At 47.6% G+C, this 27,643-nt stretch overlaps 1 protein-coding gene across 1 annotated transcript in view; it reads right to left on the reverse strand.

Annotated features, from left to right (window-relative positions):
• USH2A (usherin) overlaps positions 1 to 27,643 on the reverse strand; it is a 593,484-nt gene that overhangs the window by 118,768 nt on the left and 447,073 nt on the right. Inside the window, exon 49 of the mRNA XM_075863335.1 lies at positions 27,322 to 27,543. Coding sequence (XP_075719450.1) covers positions 27,322 to 27,543 — 222 coding nt within the window. The remainder of the gene's footprint in view (positions 1 to 27,321; positions 27,544 to 27,643) is intronic.

Below are 27,643 nucleotides of genomic sequence, written 5' to 3' on the forward strand. Positions count from 1 at the left end.
TAGCCAAGTACTGAACACATACACAATGAAGTAGAGTCATTTGGCACAATTCATTGTGAGGTCACTGATTTTCCACAAGACTGTAGTGACATCAACCATACTAGTTAGAACAAATCTCATCCACACGCTGCGTAAAAAACCCCTCTGAAAAACTGTTGATAAGTTGACCCACGGCACGTTTTTTTAATCCACAACATGTCAATTTATGCTGCAGAATCGCTGCGTTTCTGCAGCAGGTTAAAAGCCACAACAAATTGCAGATGTTGCGATTTTTGTTGCTGTGATTGTACAGAAAAAATTGCAACTCAGAAAAAAAAAATCTTATACTCACCCAGAACTCTCAGCTTCTCCATCCAGCCTTCTCCAGAGATGACGATTCATCCCATGTGACTGCTGCAGCCAATCACAGGCTGCAAAGATCACATGGGATGAAACGTCATCCCAGGAGGCCGCTCTGCAGGACATCAGAGGGTAAGTATAGATATTTTTTTATTTAACGTGCAGTTTTCCAGAGTGAACATTCCAGCCGAAAAACTGCACCACAATTTTGTGCGGTTTTTCAGATGGAATTCCCTGAGGGGACCAGTGCGGATACACTGTGTACTTTTACACACCATATCCGCCCTGTGTGAACATAGTCTTATCGCACGGAAAAGAAGCATTTAAAGAGGTTGTCTGATTAGAAAAACATGTCTGCGGTTTGTTTTTTCCAGATACAGCGCCACACCTGTTCATGTATTGCGTCTGTTGTACCTCAGCTCCATTGAACTGAATCAAGTTGAACAAATGGACAAGTGCGACATTGTTTTTAGAAGTAGCCATGTTGTTTTTGTTAATTCTGGACAACCCCTTTAAATGACAAATTCAGCACTGCTACATACAATACATAGCAGTTGCAGTATATCACCCACTGCTGCACTACAAAAAAGTGCAAGATCATTACGTCTTTAAGATCCAGATCCACCCAGTAATAAAGCGGTTGTGTTAATGTCGGAGTAAAGAGCCTGTTGTTTGTTTTATAAGTTTACACCAGTTTTTGGATCTCGTCTGTAAACCCATCAGAGGAATTTAATACAATGAATTAGGGAAATAAACACGAGCAATGAATTTAAGATTGTAAAAAATTTATAGGTGTAGTGAAACTTCTATGATTCTGCCTGGTACAATAAAATAAGTCACGCAGGATGCCGTTAATACGCCGTCCTTATAATAGAACTTCGTTATCTATGCGATGACCAATAATTTACCCGGGCGTCTTACCTTGTATCTTACCGTACTGCCAGTGGCATGCCGGACACAGAGGAAGCCCACCCATCAGCTAATATACCAAGGATTGGGCATGTGTGAGGGAAGTAGAAGGGGCAGGTGCAGATTTTGGAACCAGTACTTGGAGGAGACAATGCACCACCTCTCCTATATTCATACGCGGAAATTTTTGGGAAGGCACATCAGCGAGAATCTGAAAAATGGTGAATGAAGCGGTGTAGACAATCTTCCACCCATTTAAATAGGACATGCCCTCAACCTGCGGCATTTGAATGGAAAATAGTGCATATGACACCCCCTTCATCATACCCCAAAATGAATATAGACCTAGACCCCTAAACTAATACTGACCCCAGACCCGACACCCTAAATGTAGACTCCAGACCAGAACCCTTAAAGTAATACAGACCCTAGACACCCTAAAATAAGATAAACCCAAGACCAGATCTCCTAAATAAATACAGACCTCAGACCAGATCCCCTAAATACAGACCCCAGGACAGAACCTGCAGCTTGCAATAGTCTTTACTCCTAGATAACGCCACAGACAAACACACTGACATCAGGGAATTTGCCAGGACATTGTTTTTGGTGACACCCAGTAGCGAGGAGGATTGCAGGAGAGGTGAGATTATAGAGAGGACTGGAGAACCTGGGAGATTTGGCTGCTCTTTGGAGGCGTTAGCTGAGGAGGTGGTGGGCAGAGGTCAGGAGACGTGACAGAAGTCCTGTGTGAGGAGAGGTGACGTCTGCCAAGGGTGAATGAGTCTCTGAGCGGGGAGCAATATGGCTGCCATGCCCAAGCAAGGTCTGGAGGCTCCAGTGGCGTAGCTATAGGGGTCTCAGCGGTTGCAATTGTGACCGGGCCCCAAAGCCAGGGGGACCACGGCCCCCCGCATCACATCAATAAAATGTTACTATAGCAACTGGGGCCGCGGGCCCCTCTTACTATAGTAGCTACAGTACTTACCTTCTTGCTTCCGGAGCGCAGCGGAGGTCCTGACGTCACAGCGCTATGCGCCGCACAACATCCTGATCCCGGATAGAGTCAAGTCAGGACCTCCGCTGCGGCTGAAGAGGAGGGTAAGATTAATATCCCTGTCTGCTGAAACTAATTGGCGGGATCCGACTCCCGAGGAGACGGCCAATCAGCTGTTTTGAAGGGGCCACAGTGCTCGTACGACAGCTGCTTCTCCTTCATTCTGGTCACTTGTTCACACTGTGAATCTGTGTCAGCCATTCACAGTGTGAGCGAGTAAGGGAAATGAAGGGGAAGCAGCTCTCGTACGAGTGCTGCGGCCCCTTTTAAACAGCTGATTCACGGCTCCCGGGAGATGGACCCTGACACATCAGCTATTGATGGCCTATCCTGAGGATAGGCCATCAATGTTTAGGGACTGGACAACCCCTTTAAGCCTACGATGCAGCAGGCTTAGAGGGCCCATGAGACATGACCTGCCTAGGTAGAGTCGTGTGTTAACCTTAGACCTTACTATCCCCCCCACCCCCACTTAGTAAAGACACGTGACACCGAGGTTGGATGTGAAATGGCCACAGCAGCCGTTTATTAATTTCACAGTTTTATAAAAACAATTTAAATCCGAAACATTCGGATAACTAGTTAGGAATCCACCCGAGAATTCCTCCTAATAATTCACATGACCCAACATGGGTCAGAATCATAAATAACATTTAAACGTTAACATTAACCCGAGCAGAGGAAGTCCTTGAAGCCCCTTCAGATGTTCCTTATTAAGAACACACCGAATTAGCCATCTGCAAACCACCAATTACCTCCAGCCGTAAACCAGCTCGGAAGCACCGTTCACCTCTGCAGATGGCTCCAACCACTAGAAGTCCACTTCAAGGGGATAACACCCGATGAAGCCCTCAAGTGATATACCGACCACTAGAAGTCCACTTCAAAGGGATAACACCCGATGAAGCCTTCAAGTGATATACCTTCTACCAGAAGACCACTTCAAAGGGATAACACCCGATGAAGTCTTCAACCATGTACCTTTTTTGGGGGACGCATACCCCCGATGCGACCCCCCCACCATTTTGTACTGACTGGCCTCAAGGACTCCCCCCGCCAGCTGCCATGACAACAGAACCTACTCCGGAAAAAAGAAAAACATGTTAAATAAGCACACAAATAAAACACAACGCTCATAGACGGACGTACATAAGACCTAAGGAGTAACAAACCAAGGGTGGGAGGGTGGGAGCTTACTTGCTTCTATGTTACTCCTCCCGCTGCTTCCGGCTCAATGCCGAGAAACAGCGGGAAGCGCAGTAACGGCCCCCCGTCCCCCTTAACTCCTCCCCGTCCCTCCTTCAGCTCCTTCCAACTCTCCCTCCCTAATTAACCCTTTCCCTACCAGGACGGTCATGTCGGCTTCCCTTCACCCTGCAGCTGCGTCCAGCCTCTTCTTGACCTGCCTAGGTAGAGTCGTGTGTTAACCTTAGACCTTACTATCCCCCCACCCCCACTTAGTAAAGACACGTGACACCGAGGTTGGATGTGAAATGGCCACAGCAGCCGTTTATTAATTTCACAGTTTTATAAAAACAATTTAAATCCGAAACATTCGGATAACTAGTTAGGAATCCACCCGAGAATTCCTCCTAATAATTCACATGACCCAACATGGGTCAGAATCATAAATAACATTTAAACGTTAACATTAACCCGAGCAGAGGAAGTCCTTGAAGCCCCTTCAGATGTTCCTTATTAAGAACACACCGAATTAGCCATCTGCAAACCACCAATTACCTCCAGCCGTAAACCAGCTCGGAAGCACCGTTCACCTCTGCAGATGGCTCCAACCACTAGAAGTCCACTTCAAGGGGATAACACCCGATGAAGCCCTCAAGTGATATACCGACCACTAGAAGTCCACTTCAAAGGGATAACACCCGATGAAGCCTTCAAGTGATATACCTTCTACCAGAAGACCACTTCAAAGGGATAACACCCGATGAAGTCTTCAACCATGTACCTTTTTTGGGGGACGCATACCCCCGATGCGACCCCCCCACCATTTTGTACTGACTGGCCTCAAGGACTCCCCCCGCCACAGCGAAACAGGCCTTGACCCCCTTAAGCCTGTGAGTTCCTCCACACCACCACCGCCCTTTCTATGCCTTCTGCTATCGCCAAGCTCCAAAGATCAATGCCAACCTCGGTCAGATGAACCCCGTCACTTCTCCAGAAATTCCCCACTCCTGACTCCAAATCCCTATGCCTTACGCAAATGCCCCCGTTCTTTGCCACAAAACGGGACACCGCCCGGTTAACCTTTATGCGAGCCTTATTGACTCTCTCCACCGATCTAGCTAACCGCCAATGCTTTCTTGGGACTATGTCCGACCACACTACCACCAACTTGGGATAAGATACCCACAAACACAACATATCGTGTTTGATATCCCGCACCAACTCACGAAAAGGGCGGACTCCTAAGTCATTCCCACCCACGTGCAACACTAATACCTCCGGAACCCTATCAAGCCGCGCATATGTCTGGAATTCCGCCAACACCCTGTTCCACAACATACCTCTAAAACCCAGCCAATGCACAACCGCATCCTGTCGCGGAATGCGCAACTGGCGACCATCCGGGCGGACGTCCGCCCTCAAAGCCCCCCAGTGCACGTACGAATGACCCATCAACCACACCAGACAAGGAGGCGAATCTGAAACGGAAAAAACAATTAGGCACCACCATTATAACATTTGTAAAGCGTAAACAACCCCAATCATAACATATGGGGGCGGACATAGGACTTAAACCTTTTAGACTCCCAACGACCAATACGCCTCACCCCTTCATCATCCAACCCCCAGCGCCCCGCTTCCGTTGCTGCGCCAATCCTGAAGGAATGAGATGAATATGAGCCTGCCGCAACACCAACCGCCGTCAAACATTTTTTAAATACAGCTCCAAACTGAAACCTGGACAAAAACGACCCGTCCACATGACGTAACAAAGGCAAATCTGGAGACCCCCCGTTTTGCGTAAAACCCCGCATGCACTCTACCGGGCACATGACCGACCCCGGGAGAGCGAACAAAACTATCAGTTTTCCCTTCCCTACTTGGTCAGTTTTTGATCGACGCAACCATACCTCTAGCCGATCTGCAAATAGGCTCACCTCCCCAGATCTCAGCCCCCCTGCCCGTTTTGTACTTGGCGACACCAACTCACCTATTCTAAATGCTCCAAAAAACGCTAACGAAAAAGCCAATCGAAACAAATCCATTTCATCTGAAGAACGACATACCGATGCTAATGAACCGCCCAACGAGTTAAGCAAAGCAAACGACACCGGCCTTCTACTATCCGCCTCCACCCTACCTCGACGCAACCCCTTCAAAGCCTGCGATACCAGAAATTCCTTCGATACATCCCGAAAGCCCCGCAGCTTAAACCCAAACGCCACCGCAGATATGAACCGGTTCACCTTCGCTACTGAAAACCCCGACTCCCAGGCGTCCCCTAACCAGTACAAAAGTGCCACCAACCTGTCTCTATCCGTATTGACGTCACCCAACTCTCTTAACCACTCCTCCCACTGCCTCCAACAAGCAGCATACGCACTCCACGTCGCGCGCGCCAAAGACCTTTTTAACAGCTGCTCTACGGGACCGATACCAGATCCCACAGATGCTCCGGACACGCCAACCCGAGACGTTCCGCTCCCGGTGCCAATTGCCGAAACCGGTCCCACTGCGAGCGAGAAAGAGCATCAGCGATACAATTCTGAACACCCGGGACATGCACCGCCACCACCCACGCGTTCAATGACAAACACACCAACACTAAATGTCGCAACAATTGAACTACCGGAGGAGAGGACGCCGTGATGTTATTAATGGCCAGCACCACCCCCATGTTGTCGCAGTAAAAACGGACCTTCTTATCCCTGAGCCTGTCCCCCCAAATGGTAGCCGCCACCACGATGGGAAACAGCTCGAGCAGGGCCAGATTCCGCGTGAGTCCACTGGACACCCAGCTAGCCGGCCATTGACCCGCGCACCACGGACCACCCCCATAAGCTCCAAAACCACCCACCCCAGCCGCATCCGTAAAAATATTCAAATCACTCGTATCCTGCGCAGGAGCCATCCATAGCGAGCGACCATTGTACTGGCCCAAGAAGTCATCCCAAACCTGAAGATCAGCTCGGTGCTCCTCCTTGAGCCGCACAAAATGATGCGGCGCGCGCACTCCCGCCGTTGCCGCCGCCAACCTCCTACCAAACACCCTCCCCATCGGCATAATCCGGCAGGCGAAATTCAACTTCCCCAGCAGCGACTGAAGCTCCCTCAGCGCCATTTTCTTCATTCTACAAGCCCGTCGAACCTCCAGCCTCAAAGCACCCAACTTATCCGCCGGGAGCCGACACTCCATTGCCACCGAGTCAATTTCGATTCCCAAGAAACAAATCGTCGCTACCGGGCCCTCCGTTTTTTCCGGCGCCAAAGGGATCCCAAAATCCCTCGCCACCTTCTGTAGTGCATGAAGCAAATTACCGCAAACCGGCGAACCCCCCGGGCCAACGCACAAAAAATCATCTAAGTAATGGATCAACGAATCGACCCCGGATACTCCCCTCGTTACCCACTCCACGAAGCTACTAAACGCCTCGAAGTATGCACAAGAAAGAGAACACCCCATCGGAAGGCACCGATCCACGTAAAAGGCCCCATTCCAAAAACAACCCAACAGCCGTTGGCTTTCTGGATGAACCGGCAACAACCTGAACGCCGCCTCGATGTCGGTTTTTGCTAGCAGCGCCCCCGGACCCGCAGCCCGCACTAACCCCACCGCCTTATCGAATGAGGTATAAACTACGGAACACAACTCGTGATCAATCCCGTCATTTACCGACGAACCTTTGGGATACGATAAATGTTGAATCAAACGAAACTTTCCGGGCTCGCGTTTAGGGACAATACCCAAAGGGGACACAACTAAATCTTTTACCGGCGACTCAACAAATGGCCCCGACATGCGCCCCAACGAAACTTCTTTTTTCAACTTTTCCGACACGACTTCCGCATGCAAGTAAGCCGATTTTAAATTCCTCCGCGTAACCGGAACCTCATAAGGAGGCGGAGGAATAACAAAACCAACACGAAACCCTTCATAAAGCAACTTAGCTGCCGCCCTATCCGGATACTCACTTAGATAAGGGGCCATCCTTTCCACCCTCACCGGCGACACCCCCTTGACCAGCCCCGTGCTGGTTCCCTGACCTCTTTTTTCGCAGACATTTTGCCGCCCCGTGTGATGCACCATTACACTCGGAGCACACGTGCTTGAACTTGCACGTGGCCCCGAACTTGCACTGACCTTCATTGAATTGCCAGCAAAACCCCGCCTTTCCCCCGCCGCTTTGTCCACTCTGACTAGACTGGCCTCCCTGGCCACCGCTCCCGGGAAAGGGCTGCCTAACCGGAGCCGTAACCCGTAACCAGAGAGCAATATCCTTCTGGTCCCACCGAATCGCCGGCCGAACCGCCTTCCGCTGACGGAATTGCTCATCATATCGCAGCCACGCCTGACCCCCATACGCCCTATGAGCCTCCCCAATGGCATCAAAATAACAAAACAACGCCGAACAATTTTCCGGCGCCTTTTCCCCTATCACACTAGCCAATATGGCGAACGCCTGCGACCAATTAACGAACGTCTGCGGGATAAGCCTATACCGCCGCCGTTCCTCCTCGTCCTTTTTACTCTCATCCCGCTTGCTCTTATCCAAATTAAATTTAGCCAGCGGCAAGAGAGAAAAAATTTCAACATATTCGTCTTTCCAGATCCGATCACGCACCTCCTGCTTTAAATGCGCCCCCAACGGACCCTCAAAACAAACATACACCTCCCCCCGAGCACGATCGTCCATACGCACTCGATCGCCGTCCTTCTGTGCCTCGGTCTGTACCGACACCGCGACCGCCTCTCTAACCGCCACCACAGGACGCGCCTGTAACGATCCCACGTCCCTGGGGCCTTCCCAAACTACCGCAGGAGACACTTCCGTTACTACCGGCGCCGCGGCCCTATCCAGGCGCCCCACCAGCTCCCGTAAGCAACCCACTAAGTCTGCCAAACCCGCTCCGTCGCGTCCGCCCGCGCCACTACCGGCCCCCGATGCAATGCTAGCCGCCCCCCCGCCGACACCCGACATAAAAATCGCTGGATAAGACAATGATGGAGTTATACACTCACCGGGCTGCACAGGCGCTGTGTTCCCGTCAGCCGGACCATCCTGACCTCGACGATACATGTCCAGTTCACCTTCCTCCAGTTCTTCTCTCGCCGACGACTGTCCCTCCCAACGACATCTTCGGAACGGGGATGAGGACGCGCTGACCGATGGGCCGGCAACCTGCCGCCCGACCGCCGGGACCCAGACTTCCGACCGGACCTGTTGCCTCGACGTCGCTGCAGATCTAGGCGTCCGTCTAGACGATCCTGACGAAGCCTGCCCCCTGGCCGGAACATCACCATGCGGGGCGGCCGTACCTTGTCCTCCAAATCTTCCATCTGATGGGGGAGGGGTGACAGGGAGCCCAGCCTGCGACTCCCTGCTTACCGCCGGACCCCGTCGTGGCCTGGGATTCCTGCCAGGACGCAGGGCCTGGGAAGGGGCGGTCCTCCCAGCTGCCTGGCCTGCAGCGTCCGGGATCGGGCTCCCTCTGCGACGCCGTGTCCGCGGGACTACCTCCGGACTGAGGCGCTCTGGAGGTCGGGACCGCCGAGAGGGACGGGTCGACCCAGCCTGTGTCGCCGTCACCCCTGGCACCGCTCTCTGCCTGCCCAGCGCAGGAGCGGTTGTTGCCGACTCCCCCCCCGCCGCCATAGCCATGCTCGTAAGGGGGCCGGGGGAGGGGAGCCTGTCCTTTTCAACAGACCCCGAACGCCGTGCCCGACGTGGCGAAACGGCGTCCGGGATCCTCGTTATTGCAGCCACGGTCTCCTCTAGCCATCCGGGACCGTGGTGCACAGCAGCGGCACGCAGCCGCTCTAACATAAGGGCTTCTGACATTTCTAAAAAGCCGGGCAACGGGGAGCTTACTTGCTTCTATGTTACTCCTCCCGCTGCTTCCGGCTCAATGCCGAGAAACAGCGGGAAGCGCAGTAACGGCCCCCCGTCCCCCTTAACTCCTCCCCGTCCCTCCTTCAGCTCCTTCCAACTCTCCCTCCCTAATTAACCCTTTCCCTACCAGGACGGTCATGTCGGCTTCCCTTCACCCTGCAGCTGCGTCCAGCCTCTTCTGGATCACAGATTGTGTGATGCTGTCTGCTGGGCCCTGTGTCTAAGACAATCACATGGTAGGCTTAGATACATGGCCCATGTGTGATCCTGTCTGATGGGCCCTGTATATAAGCCTACCACACGGTAGGCTTATATACTGTATAAGATTACGGTCTGCTGGGGCCCTGTATCTAAGCATCTTACCATAACCACATGGTAAACTTAGATACAGGGCCCATATGTGAAACTGTCTGCTGGACCCTGTATCTAAGCCTACCTTGACAGACAGTATCACACATGAGCCCTGTATCTAAGCCTACCACATGTTTTACTAATAGTTTTTTTTGTGTTTGTGTTTTTTTTTATAGGTTCGGTCGTTGGACTACGTCGGATTCGAGGACTACTTTGATGATGGCTTTTTTTATTATCAATAAAATGGTTAATGAGGGCTGTGTGGGATTTTTTTTATTTCAATAAATTATTTTTTCTATGTCTGTGTTTTTTTTTTTTAAACTTTATTACTACCGCCTTAGTAATGGCCGCCGGCTGATTGACAACGTCCATTACTAAGGCGGGGCTTAGTGCTACATATACCCCCCAAAAAAAATGTGTGTATATATGTGTGTGTGTGTATATGTGTATGTGTGTGTATAGGAGACAGCATATCTATAGCACTACGACCCTATAAACTATGGATAGGATTAGATACATTGGCTCAGCAGACAGTATTACACATGATAGGATTAGATACAGCGGCTCAACAGACTGTATCGCACATGATAGGATTAGATACAGTGGCTCAGCAGACCGTATCACACATGATAGGATTAGATACAGTGGCTCAGCAGACAGTATCACACATGCTCTTTCTGAGCTTAGTGGTTTAAGTGGCTTGTGAACTAAGTAGAGTTCTAAAACCGGAGTTGAAAAGAGGAGTTGAAGCCCCAGTAAGTACTCTTCTTTTCTTTTACTTTGACAATTGTTCGCTGTTTTGGTGTAACTTGGATAATGGATAGCAAGATTGGAGGTTTTCTTCAGTGCACAGTTTGCCATATGTATACACGACTGGAGCCGGAGTTCCAGGGTGAATATCTCTGTTGCAGATGTGAGCATGTTGGTCACCTGGAAGCTCGTATTAGAGATCTGGAGGAGCAGAATGCAACACTGAGGAGGATAGACAATCTTGAGCTGAGCTTGCTGCTCACGGAGCATGCAGTTAGTGGGTTACAACTGGAGGGTGAAGACATGGGTGAGCAGGATCAGGTAAGTAGCTGGGTTAATGTAGTTAGGGGCAGTAGAAAGGGGTCAAAGACAAGGAAGGCCGATCCGGTTTCTGGCATTCCAAGCAAAATTGCCAGGTTGGGTGATGATGCGAGGGTGTCAGTCTCAGAAAAGGCAGCCCTAGTGGATACTGATCTCCCTAACAGCTGGGAGAACAGCCCAGCTAGTAGTCGGCGGGATGGTAATGCAGGTAAGCCAAGACAATTGATAGTTGTAGGGGATTCTATAATCAGGAAGACGGATAGAATAATTTGTCGCCAAGACCGCCTCAACCGAATGGTTTGCTGTCTCCCTGGTGCCAGGGTTCGGCATGTGGTGGAACGGGTGGACAAATTGCTGGGAGGGGCTGGTGATGATCCAGCTGTTGTGGTCCATGTCGGTACCAACGACAGAATAAATGGTAGGTGGAGGAGCCTTAAGAATAATTTTTAAAGAACTAGGCTACAAGCTGAAGGGAAGGACCTCCAAGGTTGTATTCTCAGGAATACTGCCTGTGCCATGCGCATCACAGGAAAGACAGCGGGAGCTCAGGGAGTTAAATGCATGGCTTAAGTCTTGGTGTAGAGGAGAAGGATTTGGGTTCCTAGAGCACTGGGCTGACTTTTCATTGGGGTACAAACTGTATTCTGCAGATGATTTGCACCTAAATGGAAGGGGGTCCGCTGTGCTGGGGGAGAGAATTCTAGCCGGGGTGGCGGAGTGTTTAAACTAGGGCTGAGGAGGGAGGCCAATGTAGGAAATAAAGGGGTAGTTAGGTTAGAGAGGGGTCAGACTATATTGGTGGGGGGAGAAACAGACGGTGGGGAGAGGACTAGGCAAGAAGATAAGGAGATCCTTTCGTTACAAAACAGCAGTGAAAATAAAAAGGCCCAAATGTCAAATAATCACATTTCTGATAGTGAAAGTGAAACATTTAAAGGCAAGTTAAAGTGTATGTTCACAAATGCCAGAAGTCTAGCAAGCAAAATGGGGGAGCTGGAGGCCTTAATACTGGAAGAAGATATAGATATAGTTGGTGTTGCTGAAACATGGCTGGACTCTTCACATGACTGGGCTGTAAATCTACAGGGTTTTACACTGTTTCGGAAAGACAGGGCAAATAGGAAAGGTGGTGGTGTATGTCTGTATGTGAGAAGCGATATGAAGGTGAGTGTAAATGAGACATTAGAGGGTGAAGATTGTGAGGAGGTTGAAACCTTGTGGGTGGAATTACAAAGGGAAGTAAACACTGAAAAAATTACTTTTGGTGTAATCTATAGACCCCCCAATATAACTGAAGAGATAGAAGGTCAAATATATAAACAAATGGAGCGGGCTGCACAGGCGGGTATTGTTGTGATAATGGGAGATTTTAATTATCGGGATATTAATTGGTGTCATGGTTCGGCTTCAACTGCAAAGGGGAGACATTTCCTCAACCTGTTGCAGGAAAATTTTATGGGCCAGTTTGTGGAAGACCCGACTAGAGGTGAAGCTCTGTTGGATCTGGTCATTTCTAATAATGCAGAGCTTGTTGGGAATGTCAATGTTCGTGAAAACCTTGGTAACAGTGATCATAATATAGTTACATTTTACCTATACTGTAAAAAACAAACGCAGGCTGGGAGGGCAAAAACATTTAATTTTAAGAAAGCCAATTTCCCCAGGATGAGGGCGGCAATTCAGGATATAGACTGGGAAGAACTAATGTCAAATAATGGGACAAATGATAAATGGGAGATTTTCAAATCTACTTTGGGTAATTATAGTGCAAAATGTATTCCTACAGGTAACAAGTATAAACGACTAAAATTAAACCCCACATGGCTTACACCTTCTGTGAAAGGGGCAATACATGACAAAAAAAGGGCATTTAAAAAATACAAATCTGAGGGTACATCTGCAGCCTTTGTAAAATATAAAGAGCTTAATAAAATCTGTAAAAATGTAATAAAATCAGCAAAAATACAAAATGAAAGGCAGGTGGCCAAGGATAGTAAAACAAATCCTAAAAAATTCTTCAAGCATATAAATGCAAAAAAAGCCCAGGTCTGAACATGTAGGACCCTTAGATAGTGGTAATGGGGAGTTGGTCACAGGGGATCAAGAGAAGGCAGAGTTACTAAATGGGTTCTTCCGCTCTGTATATACAACAGAAGAAGGAGCAGCTGATGTAGCCGCTGCCGGTGCTGTTAATATATCAGTTGATATACTGAATTGGATGAATGTAGATATGGTCCAAGCTAAATTAAATAAAATAAATGTACACTAGGCCCCGGGACCAGATGGGTTACACCCTAGAGTTCTTAAAGAGCTTAGTTCAGTTATTTCTGTCCCCCTCTTCATAATATTTAGAGAGTCTCTCATGAGTGGTATAGTGCCAAGGGACTGGCGCAGGGCAAATGTGGTGCCTATTTTCAAAAAGGGCTCTAGGTCTTCGCCGGGTAATTATAGACCAGTAAGCTTAACATCAATTGTGGGGAAAATGTTTGAGGGGCTATTGAGGGACTATATACAGAATTATGTGACAATAAATAGTATTATAAGTGACAGCCAGCATGGTTTTACAAAGGACAGAAGCTGTCAAACCAACCTGATTTGTTTTTATGAAGAGGTAAGCAGAAGCCTAGACAGAGGGGCCGCTGTGGATATAGTGTTTTTGGACTTTGCAAAGGCATTTGACACTGTCCCTCATAGAGATCTAATGGGTAAATTAAGGACTATAGGTTTAGAAAGTATAGTTTGTAATTGGATTGAGAATTGGCTCAAGGACCGTATCCAGAGAGTTGTGGTCAATGATTCCTACTCTGAATGGTCCCCGGTTATAAGTGGTGTACCCCAGGGTTCAGTGCTGGGACCACTATTATTCAACTTATTTATTAATGATATAGAGGATGGGATTAATAGCACTATTTCTATTTTTGCAGATGACACCAAGCTATGCAATATAGTTCAGACTATGGAAGATGTTTGTGAATTGCAGGCAGATTTAAACAAACTAAGTGTTTGGGCGTCCACTTGGCAAATGAAGTTTAATGTAGATAAATGTAAAGTTAAGCATCTGGGTACGAAAAACCTGCAAGCATCATATGTCCTAGGGGGAGCTACACTGGGGGAGTCAATTGTTGAGAAGGATCTGGGTGTACTTGTAAATCATAAACTAAATTTCAGCATGCAGTGTCAATCAGCTGCTTCAAAGGCCAGCAAAATATTGTCGTGTATAAAAAGAGGCATGGACTCGCGGGACAGGGATGTAATATTACCACTTTACAAAGCATTAGTGAGGCCTCATCTAGAATATGCAGTCCAGTTCTGGGCTCCAGTTCATAGAAAGGATGCCCTGGAGTTGGAAAAAATACAAAGAAGAGCAACGAAGCTAATAAGGGGCATGGAGAATCTAAGTTATGAGGAAAGATTAAAAGAACTAAACCTATTTAGCCTTGAGAAAAGACGACTAAGGGGGGACATGATTAACTTATATAAATATATGAATGGCGCATACAAAAAATATGGTGAAATCCTGTTCCATGTAAAACCCCCTCAAAAAACAAGGGGGCACTCCCTCCGTCTGGAGAAAAAAAGGTTCAACCTGCAGAGGCGACAAGGCTTCTTTACTGTGAGAACTGTGTATCTATGGAATAGCCTACCGCCGGAGCTGGTCGCAGCAGGGACAGTAGATGGCTTTAAAAAAGGCTTAGATAATTTCCTAGAACAAAAAAATATTAACTGCTATGTGTAGAAATTTTTTACTTCCCCTTTCCCATCCCTTGGTTGAACTTGATGGACATGTGTCTTTTTTCAACCGTACAAACTATGTAACTATGTAACATGATTGGATTAGATACAGGGCCCAGCTCGCTGACATTGCGGCTCCAGCGCTGGACCCAGGAAAGGTAAGAATAATAATTGTTTTGCTTCTTTATGTGTTACTAATTATTTTTGTGTGTTTGTGTTTTTTTACAAGTTCGGTTATTGGACTACGTCGGATTCGAGGACTACTTTAATTACAGCGTTTTTTTTATTCTCAATAAAAAAGTTAATGGGGGTTGTGTTTTTTTATTTCAATAAAATATTTTTTCTATGTGCTTGTATTTTTTTAAACTTTATTATTACTGACTTAGTAATGGCCGCTGGCTGATTGACAACCTCCATTACTAAGGCGGGGCTTAATGTTAGCAGGTGCAGAGGCGAACACTAACCCCCATTATTACCCTGGTACCCATAAAAAAAGCTAAATAATTATTATTCTTACCTTTCCTGTGTCCAGCGCTGGAACCGTAATGTCAGCGAGCTGGACCCCATATCTAATCCAATCATGTGTGATACTGTCTGCTGAGCCACTGTATATAATCCTATCCATAGTTTAAAGGGTCGTAGTGCTATAGATATGCTGTCTCCTATACACACACACAAACACACACACACACACACACACACACACACACAATTTTTTTTTGTGAGAACACATATGTATTGGGGCTATTTCCTCTGATATTTTAAGTCCTTAGTGAAGCCCCCGGCTGCTAGTGCTGCATTGTTGGGTCACTTAGGAGACCCAGCGATGCAGCTGAAAGCTGCGGGCCGTCGGCCATGAGAAGTTTGCAGGGGGGGCCCAATAAGAACTTTTGCATCGGGCCCATGAGCCTTTAGCTACGCCCCTGTCTGGAGCGTGTGTCACGAAGCAGATGTTGAGCTAACAAAGTGACCACTAGTGGTCTGTAGGCCGCTTGTCGATTTGTGCAAGCGGTAAGCCTTTAGGTGTATTGTGTCGGCTGCCACTGAAGCGGGGATGACTAAAAAGTACTGTCAGTCTAAAGTGGTCAGCTCTGGGGAGTCTGCTGGGGTAGTGGAAATAGTTAGCCTGGTAAGGGAACTATTAGTGGGGTGAGCAGTACTGTGCTCAATGCCGAAGAGAGGTGGAGTTAGGACCTGTTGGGGATCTGGAGGGATCTGCGACTTGGTGGGCTGGTGAGATAGCTGCAGCATGAAGGGTTTGTCCTGCAGGCCTGGAATGTGGCCTGGTAGTACAGTCCTGAACTAGACAGGACTGGGTGGAATAATCAGTAAGAGGGGCGGCATAGTAGGAGCTCTTAAGAGGCCAGGCAGTAATGAGAAGGCTGCCCTATTCATGTGGTGGCTGAATGCATGAGAAGTAGACCGGAGCAGTAGTCTGATTGTCCCTGAGTGAGATTATCTATTGGACATGACTAGTAAAGAACCCTTGAGATTCAGGGAACTCTTAGGATCAGTTCACACAAAGTTTTTTGACACGGAAACCACGTTGGAAAACGCCCCAAAAAACGTCTGAAAATGCCTCCCATTGATTTAAATGGGAGGCGGAAGCGTTTTTTCCCGTGAGCGGAAAAACCGTCTCGCGGGAAAAAGAAGCGATATGCCCTATCTTCGGGCATTTACATCTCTCACCTCCTATTGACATCAATGGGAGGCAGTGAAAGTGTATTTCGCTGCATTTTTGCTTGTGTCGCTCAATGCTCACGAGCGAAAAATTCAGCGAAAAAACGCCACAAAAAACGCGGCAAATGGCGTGCAGGCAGATCAAAATCTGCCTCAAAATTCTGCCTGCAAAAAACTTTGTGTGATCATACCCTTGGGGTAATAATACACACAACGTATTCAGGGCGGATACACGGTGTCAAGCTGCGCAGCGTATCCGCCCTGAACACCGCAGGGAATGCCGCCCGAAATCCCAGGCATACATTCCACTGTGTATATTATCGCATATACTTATTACCCCCTCCCTCCTCTGACGTCTGCTCCGGTCTCCCTGGGTGATGCTACAGGCCCATGAGACACTGCAGCCTGTGATTGGCTGCAGCGGTCACATGGCATGCTACGTCATCCAGGGAGGCCGGACTGGAGAAGAAGCAGGGAACTTTGGGTAAATTATAACTTTATTTTATTTAATTTTTTACTTGCGATCTTTGTGGCGGATTCGCTGTGATTCCACCGCAAATATCGCAAAACACACCACTTTCTTGCGGGTTTCATCACTCCATTGAATTCAATGGGTAAACCCGCAATAGAAGAGTTGCGTATGCGCAGAATTAATTAATATGCTGAGGTTGAAGTAACCGCACTGCAGGTAAATTCATGTGCGGTTCTCTCGGCGGAAATTTAGCGCAGTGTGGGGATGAGCTTTGTTGGAATCTCACCCACACTGCTGGTATTGTAAAATGCGGCGGATTTTCCGCAATTAATCCGTTGCAGAAAATCTGCAGTGGACACCACCAAACGCTGGGTTTCATTCCTTTGTGATGCTTTGCCCGGCCTTTACTGCCGCAGTCTTCAGTTGTTGCTTGTTTGTGGGTCTTTTTGCCTTAAGTTTTGTCTTAAGCAAGTGAAATGCTCGATCGGGCTGAGATCTGGTGATTGACTCGTCCATTGCAGAATATTCCACTTCTTTGCCTTAAAAACTCCTGGGTTGTTTCGCAGTACGTTTTGGGTCATTGTCCTCCTGTCCTGTGAAGCGAAGACCAATCAACCTTGCTGCATTTGGTTGAATCTGAGCAGAAAGTAAATCCCTGAACACTTCAGAATTCATCCGGCTGCTTCTGTCTTCAGTCACATCATCAATAAACACTAGAGACCCAGTGCCTTTGGCAGCCATGCATGCCCATGCCATCACACTGCCCCCACCATGCCATCACACTGCCTCCACCATGCCATCACACTGCCCCCACCATGCCATCACACTGCCTCCACCATGCCATCACACTGCCTCCACCATGCCATCACTCTGCCTCCACCATGCCATCACACTGCCCCCACTATGCCATCACACTGCCTCCACCATGTTTTACAGAGGATGCGGTGGCTTTGGATCATGAGCCGTTCCAAGCCTTCTCCATACTTTCTTCCTTCCATCATTCTGGTACAGGTTGATCTTAGCTTCATGATGTTCCGGAACTGGGCGGCTTCTTTACATGTTATTTGGCAAAGTCTAATCTGGCCTTTCTATATTTGAGGCTGATTAATGGTTTGCGCCTCGTGGTGAACCCTCTGTATTTGCTCTCATAAAGTCTTCTTTTTATGGTAGACTTAGATACTGATACACCTACTTCCAGGAGAGTGTTCTTCACTTGGGTAGATGTTGTGAAGGAGTTTTTGTTTACCATGGAAAGGATTCTGCGATCATCCACCACTGTAGTCTTTCGTGGACGTCCAGGCCTTTTGGAGTTCACGAGATCACCAGTGCGCTCTCTTTTTTCAAGAATGTACCAAACTGTTGATTTGGTCACTCCTAACATTTGTGCGATCTCTCTGATGGTTTTTGTTCATTTTTTTCAGCCTAACGATGATCTGTTTCACTTGCATTGAGAGCTCCTTTGACCTCATGTTGTGGGTTCACAGCAACAGCTTCCAAATGCAAATACCACACCTGGAAACAACTCCAGAGCTTTTACCTGCTTAATTGATAATGGATTAACGAGGGAATAGCCCATGCAGCCCATTAAATAGATTAAGATAATTGTCCAATTACCTTTGGTCCCTTGAAAAAGAGCCAGCTACATATTAAAGAACTATAATTCCTAAACCCTTCCTCAAATTAGGATGTGAATAACCTCAAATTAAAGCTGAGAGTCTGAACTTTAAGCCTATATTGATTATATAACTGTATATTCAATATGTTTTGGTAAACAGCTAAAATGCCAAAACTTGTGTCACTGTCCAAATAATTCTAGACCTAACTGTATATACAGTTGATATAAAAAGTCTACACACCCATGTTAAAATGCCAGGTTTTTGTAATGTCAAAAAATCAGCACTAGATGAATGATTTCAGAACTTTTTCCACCTTTAATGTGACCCATAATCTGTACAATTGTATTGAAAGACAAACTGCTTTAGTCACGGTGGAGGGAATTATGAACAGTTCCAAATACCGGTCAATATTGGCACAAAACCTGCAGCCTCTGCTAAAAAGCTGAAGATGAAGAGGAATTTCACCTTTCAGCACGACAACGACCCAAATCAAAACTTCCAAATCAACAAAAGAATGGCTTCAACAGAAGAAGATCAAAATTTTGGAACGGCCCAGCCAGAGCCCAGACCTGAATCCCATTGACAATCTGTGGGGTGACCTGGAGGAGGCTGTACACGGGAGATGCCCCCGCAATCTGACAGATTTGGAGCTTTTGCAAGGAAGAGTCGGCAACAATTGCCAAGTCAAGATGTGCCATGCTGATATTCTATCCAAAAAGACTGATTGCCGTCATAAAGTCAGAGGGTAATTCAACAAAGTATTCGTTAAGGGTGCTGTTAGGGATCTGCCAGGTACTTCATCTAGGTATACTCCTGGGATTAATCAATCCACACCTGAGGCCAGACCAGTTCGACTGACACCATCTCCCACCAACCAGGGTGGCAGGCTCAGGAGTGGGAGAGCCTATCGCGGCCTGGTCTGTCGGAGTTAGCTCCGCCCCCTGTCCTTTATTACCTGCCCTGTTCTCTCCCTCAGTGCTTGTAATTCTTTTGGATTCCTGGCCCCACTGCTGCTTGCTCCAGCCTGCTTCTGCCGTGCTTCTGCCTTGCTGCAGTTCTGCTTGACCTTCTTTGCTTTGCCCCTGGCTTGCTTCTGTCTCCTTGCCCGCTTGGGTGTACTCACTTCGTCCTGGTCCTGACTGTCCGTTCGCCGCTCCGTTTCCTCGTGGCGTTCCGTGGCTACTGCCCCTTCCCTTGCATGTTCCCTGTTTGTTTTCCTGTGCACTTAGACAGCGTAGGGACCGCCGCCCAGTTGTACCTCGTCGCCTAGGGCGAGTCGTTGCAAGTAGGCAGGGACAGGGCGGTGGGTAGATTAGGGCTCACTTTCCCTTCACCTCCTTCCGGCCATTACATAATTACAAGCCCTTACCTAGTCTACCATTTCTCCTACGCTGACGCTATCATGGACCCCCTTGAGACCCTGGCCCATCAGATGCAGGGCCTCTCCCTACAGGTCCAGGCCCTGGCCCAAAGGGTCAATCAGGGTGACGCTGCTTTAGTAGTACCCCTCACCTCACCTCTAGAACCCGACCTCAAATTACCTGACCGGTTCTCAGGGGACCGTAAGACGTTTCTCTCCTTCCGGGAGAGTTGCAGACTGTATTTCCGCCTAAAGCCCCACTCCTCAGGTTCCGAGAACCAGCGGGTGGGTATCATCATATCCCGACTCCAGGAAGGGCCCCAAGAGTGGGCCTTCTCCTTGGCTCCTGACACCCCTGAACTTTCCTCTGTTGATCGTTTTTTCTCTGCCCTCGGACTCATTTACGACGAGACTGACAGGACTGCCTTAGCCGAGAGTCAGCTGGTGACCTTACGTCAGGGTAGGAGACCGGTGGAGGAATACTGTTCTGATTTTAGGAAGTGGTGCGTAGCTTCTCAGTGGAACGATCCGGCCCTAAGGTGCCAGTTTAGGTTAGGATTATCTGACGCCCTGAAGGATCTGCTGGTTAGCTACCCCTCGTCTGACTCCCTTGACCAGGTTATGGCCCTAGCAGTACGACTTGACCGACGTCTCAGGGAACGTCAGCTAGAACGCTTCAGTGTGCTCCCCTCTGACTTTTCTGCGATCCCCCCCGAGGTCCCGTCTCCTCGCCCCTCCACGGAGGACTCGGAGGTACCTATGCAACTCGGGGCCTCCATGTCCCCTCGACAACGTAGGGAGTTTCGCAGAATGAATGGTCTCTGCTTCTACTGTGGGGACGACAAGCATCTACTGAACACCTGTCCCAGGCGCAAGAATAAGAAGCCGGAAAACTTCCGCGCCTAAGTGATCATCGGGGAGGTCACTTGGGCGCACAGGTATTTCCCGTTAATGTGAAACGCAATAAAATTTTGCTTCCCTTTCAGGTCTCGTTTGCTGGCCGGGCTGCCACGGGCAGTGCTTTCGTGGATTCAGGGTCATCTGCTAATATCATGTCTGCGGAATTTGCTATGTCTCTAAAGATGCCTTGTATTGATTTACCTTATCCTATCCCTGTAGTAGGAATCGACTCAACCCCCCTTGCTAATGGTTATTTTACTCAGCATACTCCTGTTTTTGAACTCCTGGTTGGCTCCATGCATTTGGAGCAGTGCTCTGTACTGGTGATGCAGGGATTATCGTCTGATCTGGTTTTAGGCCTTCCCTGGTTGCAGTTGCATAATCCCACGTTTGATTGGAATACTGGGGATCTCACCAAATGGGGTAATGAATGTCTTATGTCATGTCTTTCTGTTAACTCTATTTCTCCCCGGGAGGAGGTAAACACGCTTCCTGAGTTTGTTCAGGACTTCGCCGATGTGTTTTCTAAGGAGGCCTCCGAGGTGTTGCCCCCCCATAGAGATTACGATTGCGCCATCGATTTGGTGCCTGGTGCCAAGCTTCCTAAGGGGAGGATATTTAATCTTTCATGTCCTGAACGTAAAGCTATGAGGGAATATATCCAAGAATGCCTGGCCAAGGGTTTCATTCGCCCCTCGACTTCTCCTGTAGGTGCTGGCTTCTTCTTCGTGGGGAAGAAGGATGGTGGTCTTAGGCCGTGCATTGATTATCGTAACCTGAATAAGGTCACCGTAAGGAACCAGTACCCACTTCCTTTGATTCCGGATCTTTTTAATCAGGTTCAGGGAGCCCAATGGTTTTCTAAGTTCGATCTACGGGGGGCATATAACCTTATCCGCATCAAAGAGGGGGATGAGTGGAAAACTGCGTTCAACACACCCGAGGGTCATTTCGAATACCTGGTCATGCCCTTTGGGTTGTGTAATGCCCCTGCTGTCTTCCAGAATTTTATTAATGAAATCCTGAGAGAGTACCTGGGTAATTTTCTTGTTGTGTAACTTGATGACATACTGGTGTTTTCCAAGGACTGGTCCTCCCACGTGGAGCATGTCAGGAAGGTGCTCCAGGTCCTTCGGGAGAATAATCTGTTTGCTAAGACTGAAAAATGTGTCTTTGGGGTACAGGAGATACCATTTTTAGGGCAAATCCTCACTCCTCATGAATTCCGCATGGACCCTGCCAAGGTTCAGGCTGTGGCGGAATGGGTCCAACCTGCCTCCCTTAAGGCGTTACAGTGTTTTTTAGGGTTCGCCAACTATTACAGGAGATTTATTGCCAACTTCTCGGTCGTCGCTAAGCCTCTTACGGACCTTACCCGCAAGGGTGCTGATGTCTTCCATTGGCCCCCTGAGGCCGTCCAGGCCTTTGAGACCCTCAAGAAGTGCTTTATCTCGGCCCCCGTGCTGATTCAGCCCAACCAAGAGGAGCCATTTATTGTGGAGGTTGACGCTTCCGAGGTGGGAGTGGGGGCCGTCTTGTCCCAGGGTACCAGCTCCCTCACCCATCTCCGCCCCTGTGCTTACTTCTCTTGGAAGTTTTCGCCCACGGAGAGTAACTATGATATTGGCAACCGCGAACTTCTAGCCATTAAATGGGCTTTTGAGGAGTGGCGGCACTTCCTGGAGGGGGCCAGACACCAGGTAACGGTCCTTACGGATCACAAGAATCTGGTTTTCCTAGAATCGGCCCGGAGGCTTAATCCTAGACAAGCTCGGTGGGCACTATTCTTTACCAGATTTAATTTCTTGGTTACCTATAGGGCTGGGTCCAAGAATATTAAGGCTGATGCTCTGTCACGTAGTTTCATGGCCAATCCTCCTTCTGAGAAGGATCCTGCTTGTATTTTACCCCCTGGTATAATCGTCTCTGCCACGGATTCTGATTTAGCTTCTGATATCGCGGCTGATCAGGGTGCAGCTCCCGGGAACGTCCCTGGGGACAAACTGTTTGTTCCCCTGCAATACCGGCTGAGGGTACTCAGGGAAAACCATGACTCCGCTCTATCTGGTCATCCTGGCATCTTGGGCACCAAACACCTCATTACCAGAAACTATTGGTGGCCTGGGTTGCCTAAAGACGTTAGGGCTTACGTCGCCGCTTGTGAGGTTTGCGCTAGGTCCAAAACCCCTAGGTCCCGACCTGCGGGCCTACTACGTTCCTTGCCCATTCCCCAGAGACCTTGGACCCATATCTCCATGGATTTTATCACCGATTTGCCTCCATCTCAGGGCAAGTCGGTGGTGTGGGTGGTAGTCGACCGCTTCAGCAAGATGTGCCACTTTGTGCCCCTTAAGAAGCTACCTAACGCCAAGACGTTAGCTTCTTTGTTTGTGAAACACATCCTGCGTCTCCATGGGGCCCCAGTCAATATCGTTTCTGACAGAGGGGTACAATTTGTTTCCTTATTTTGGAGAGCTTTTTGTAAAAAGTTGGAGATTGATCTGTCCTTCTCCTCCGCCTTCCATCCCGAAACTAATGGCCAAACGGAAAGGACCAACCAATCCCTGGAACAATATTTAAGGTGTTTCATCTCTGACTGTCAATTCGATTGGGTCTCATTCCTTACCCTTGCTGAATTTTCCTTGAATAACCGGGTCAGTAACTCGTCAGGGGTCTCCCCGTTTTTCTGTAATTTCGGGTTTAACCCAAGATTCTCCTCCGTCTCCCCTGGTTGTTCCAATAATCCTGAGGTAGAGGATGTTCATCGGGAACTGTGCACCGTCTGGGCCCAGGTTCAGAAGAACCTAGAGGCGTCCCAGAGCGCACAAAAGATTCAGGCGGATAGTAGACGTTCTGCTAACCCCCGGTTTGTCGTCGGGGATTTGGTCTGGTTGTCGTCCAGGAACTTGCGCCTTAAGGTCCCGTCCAGGAAGTTTGCTCCCCGATTTATTGGACCTTATAAGATCATTGAAGTCCTCAACCCTGTATCCTTCCGTCTGGAGCTCCCCCCATCATTTTGCATACATGACGTCTTCCATGCCTCCCTCCTTAAACGCTGCTCCCCGTCCTGGTCCCCCTCGAGGATACCTCCTGTTCCCGTTCTCACCCCTGAGGGGGTGGAATTCGAGGTGGCCAAGATTATGGACAGTAGGATGGTCCAGGGCTCCCTCCAGTACCTGGTCCATTGGAGAGGATACGGGCCGGAGGAGAGGACTTGGGTACCTGCCCGTGATGTTCACGCTGGGGTATTGATCAGGAGGTTCCACCTTCTCTTCCCCACTAAACCGGGTCCCCTTAGTAAGGGTCCGGTGGCCCCTCATAAAAGGGGGAGTACTGTTAGGGATCTGCCAGGTACTTCATCTAGGTATACTCCTGGGATTAATCAATCCACACCTGAGGCCAGACCTGTTCGACTGACACCATCTCCCACCAACCAGGGTGGCAGGCTCAGGAGTGGGAGAGCCTATCGCGGCCTGGTCTGTCGGAGTTAGCTCCGCCCCCTGTCCTTTATTACCTGCCCTGTTCTCTCCCTCAGTGCTTGTAATTCTTTTGGATTCCTGGCCCCACTGCTGCTTGCTCCAGCCTGCTTCTGCCGTGCTTCTGCCTTGCTGCAGTTCTGCTTGACCTTCTTTGCTTTGCCCCTGGCTTGCTTCTGTCTCCTTGCCCGCTTGGGTGTACTCACTTCGTCCTGGTCCTGACTGTCCGTTCGCCGCTCCGTTTCCTCGTGGCGTTCCGTGGCTACTGCCCCTTCCCTTGCATGTTCCCTGTTTGTTTTCCTGTGCACTTAGACAGCGTAGGGACCGCCGCCCAGTTGTACCTCATCGCCTAGGGCGAGTCGTTGCAAGTAGGCAGGGACAGGGCGGTGGGTAGATTAGGGCTCACTTTCCCTTCACCTCCTTCCGGCCATTACAGGTGCGCAGATTTATGCAACCACATTATCTTTGTTCTTTATTTTTATTTTTCCACCCCAAAATATTTCAGTTTGTTTTTCAATACAATTGTACAGATTATGGGTGACATTAATGGTCAGTTCACACAGAGTTTTTCGACACATTTTTTGACGCAGAAACCGCCAAAAAATGGTCTAAATTGCCTCCCATTGATTTCAATGGGAGGCGGAGGCGTTTTTTTTCCACGAGCGGAAAACCCGTCTCGCAAAAAAGAAAAGCGACATGCCCTATCTTCGGGCGTTTACGTCTCTGACCTCCCATTGACATTAAAGAGGCTCTGTCACCAGATTTTGCAACCCCTATCTGCTATTGCAGCAGATCGGCGCTGCAATGTAGATTACAGTAACGTTTTTATTTTTAAAAAACGAGCATTTTTGGCCAAGTTATGACCATTTTTGTAGTTATGCAAATGAGGCTTGCAAAAGTCCAAGTGGGTGTGTTTAAAGGTAAAAGTCCAAGTGGGCGTGTATTATGTGCGTACATCGGGGCGTTTTTAATACTTTTACTAGCTGGGCGCTCTGATGAGAAGTATCATCCACTTCTCTTCAGAACGCCCAGCTTCTGCCAGATCACGCTGTGACGTCACTCACAGGTCCTGCATCGTGTCAGACGAGCGAGGACACATCGGCACCAGAGGCTACAGTTGATTCTGCAGCAGCATCGGCGTTAGCAGGTAAATCGATGTAGCTACTTACCTGCAAACGCTGATGCTGCTGCAGAATCAACTGTGAACAGGGACTAAAGGTGGAAAAAGTTCTGAAATGATTCATCTTGGACTGATTTTGCAACATGACAAAAACCCGGTATTTTAACAGGGGTGTGTAGACTTTTTATACCCACTGTATATAAATATATATATATATATATATATATATATATATATATATATATATATATATATATATAAATTCTCATGCTGAATTGCAAAGCATGCTCCTTCTCCCTGGATACTTGTATTACACTCGTACACGGCTCATCCGCCCGTGGAGAGCACTAAAACCTAAATGCTGCCCCAGCAATTCTGTTCCAGCAGCATCTGTTAATTCACTCCATTTATAAAATACATATTGACAAAGACAACTGAACTGGGAACAAAGGAGATTTGATTTGGTGTGAGAAAGTCAAATCAATGTTACTTTCTTAAAGGACTATCTTCAGCCCGGGGTTTAAACAATGCAGCACTAAGCTATTTCAGGCTCCTGGTCACCTATGATAATGATACCGGTAATTAATGATGACACAAGGAGTGTTATATAAAGATTTTAAAATACATTTAAAATCAAATAACGTTAATATAGCGATGGGCTTATTTAATATAGTCAGCAATTTTATTGTCTTTTTTTAAAATGTATATTTCATAGGGTGCAGGACTGATTTATAACCTATAGATGTCACTGTTGCAATTGCTTTCTATGGGCAATCTTAAGTGTTTGCTAGAACAATTTTTCACAATTTTTTTTAACGTTTTTATATTTCGCTGAGTTGTTTTGAAAGAAACTAGTAAACAACTAAGAATTACATTTCACACTTTTTTGCCGCATGGGAGCTCAGTGGTTTGCATTGTTGTCTTGCAGCACAGGAATTCTGGGTTTAAGTCCAACTAAGCACAACATCTGCATGGAATTTATATATTATCCCAATATTTAGGTGGGGAGAAACCATACCTCCCAAATTTGGTATAACCATTCGCCAGACATTTTTAAGACCTGCCTCTAATCTGCCCAGGAACGCACAACAAACTCTCCCAAAAGCACCCACTTGGTAATATTTGCATAAACCTCATTAAATTTAGCATTTTTAAAGGAATATTTTGGTATCTGCAAATAAAGGCTATTCTTTATATAATGAAAAGTTATACAAGTCTACAATATACTATCTACATCAAATCCTCAACATTTTCAAGGTCTCTGCTTGCTGTTATTTAGTAGGGTAAATATCTATTCATGGTCATGTGATGAACACACAGGTGCTGGGATCGTTACAGTTGCAGTACAGTTATCAGAGCTGTATCATGTAACGAGCCGTGCACCTGTGTGTCCATCACATGACCATGAACAGATATTTATCCCCTGAAAGGAAACGATACCGATGCTCATTGAATGACAGCAAGCAGATATTTTGAAAACTGTAAGGATTTGATAGAGATATAAGTATATTGGAAAATTATATAACTTTTCATGACGCAAAAATAACCTTTTTTGCTGAAACCATATTTAACTACAAACTTGTGTACATGACTGTAACATGGCTACGCACCAGTTATAAGTTGATAATATTGGTCTGCCTCCAATTTTATATGGAGGCATGTAAAGGTTTTTCTCTCAAGTTCATATTGAATCCAACAGAAAAAAATCATGCCATGTTCTATTGGATGCAGTATCACATACAGATATATCCACCCTTACCTTTGCCTGAATTTGGTGAACAACTCAAATTTATCATGAAACAAAAATTCAATACAATATCGCGACATGCTAGCAAAACTCTTGACAGACTGCAATTCCCATAACAACCACTGGGTGGCCACATATAGACATAAATAATATAGACATCTCGTGACATAGTATCACAAAATCATATATAATTTTTTTAAAGCTGATCATCTCGGGCCACACAACTCTGGGTATGTGGAGATAAGAGGAAAGGCAAGGAAGGACACATCTATCAGGGCAAGGGTAGAATGAGGTGCAATACTGAAGGCCCATACAGTGCCACTCCATACGAGTATCTAGTAATAAGGAACTGTATGAACCCTGTATGCGTGCATGATGCCTAACTCAACTACATAATGAAGAATGAATGACTTACCTAGTAATGGCCTATACAGCGATCCCTCCTGTTCATCACCGCAGCAGATAAAGTCGCGTGGCATTATTCTACCGCCACAGCAACGCTGAGTGAAGCCATCATAGAGTGATTCTCCGCAGCAGATCTGAAGTCCAGATGTTGAAAATGGGTTTTTCCCACAACACGAGTCTCCATTTCCGATAGACACTCTGTTCTGTGTTTTATCATAACAGCAGACTTCACCTGTTCATAGACATAAAATATACATGGAGGGTAATATACTGCAGATACGCAAAGATTATGTTTATTTTCACTTCTTGATCTCTAACCAATGACAGAAGTT

The sequence above is a fragment of the Rhinoderma darwinii genome, chromosome 4 (assembly GCF_050947455.1).
Source record: "Rhinoderma darwinii isolate aRhiDar2 chromosome 4, aRhiDar2.hap1, whole genome shotgun sequence".
NCBI lineage: Eukaryota > Metazoa > Chordata > Amphibia > Anura > Rhinodermatidae > Rhinoderma > Rhinoderma darwinii.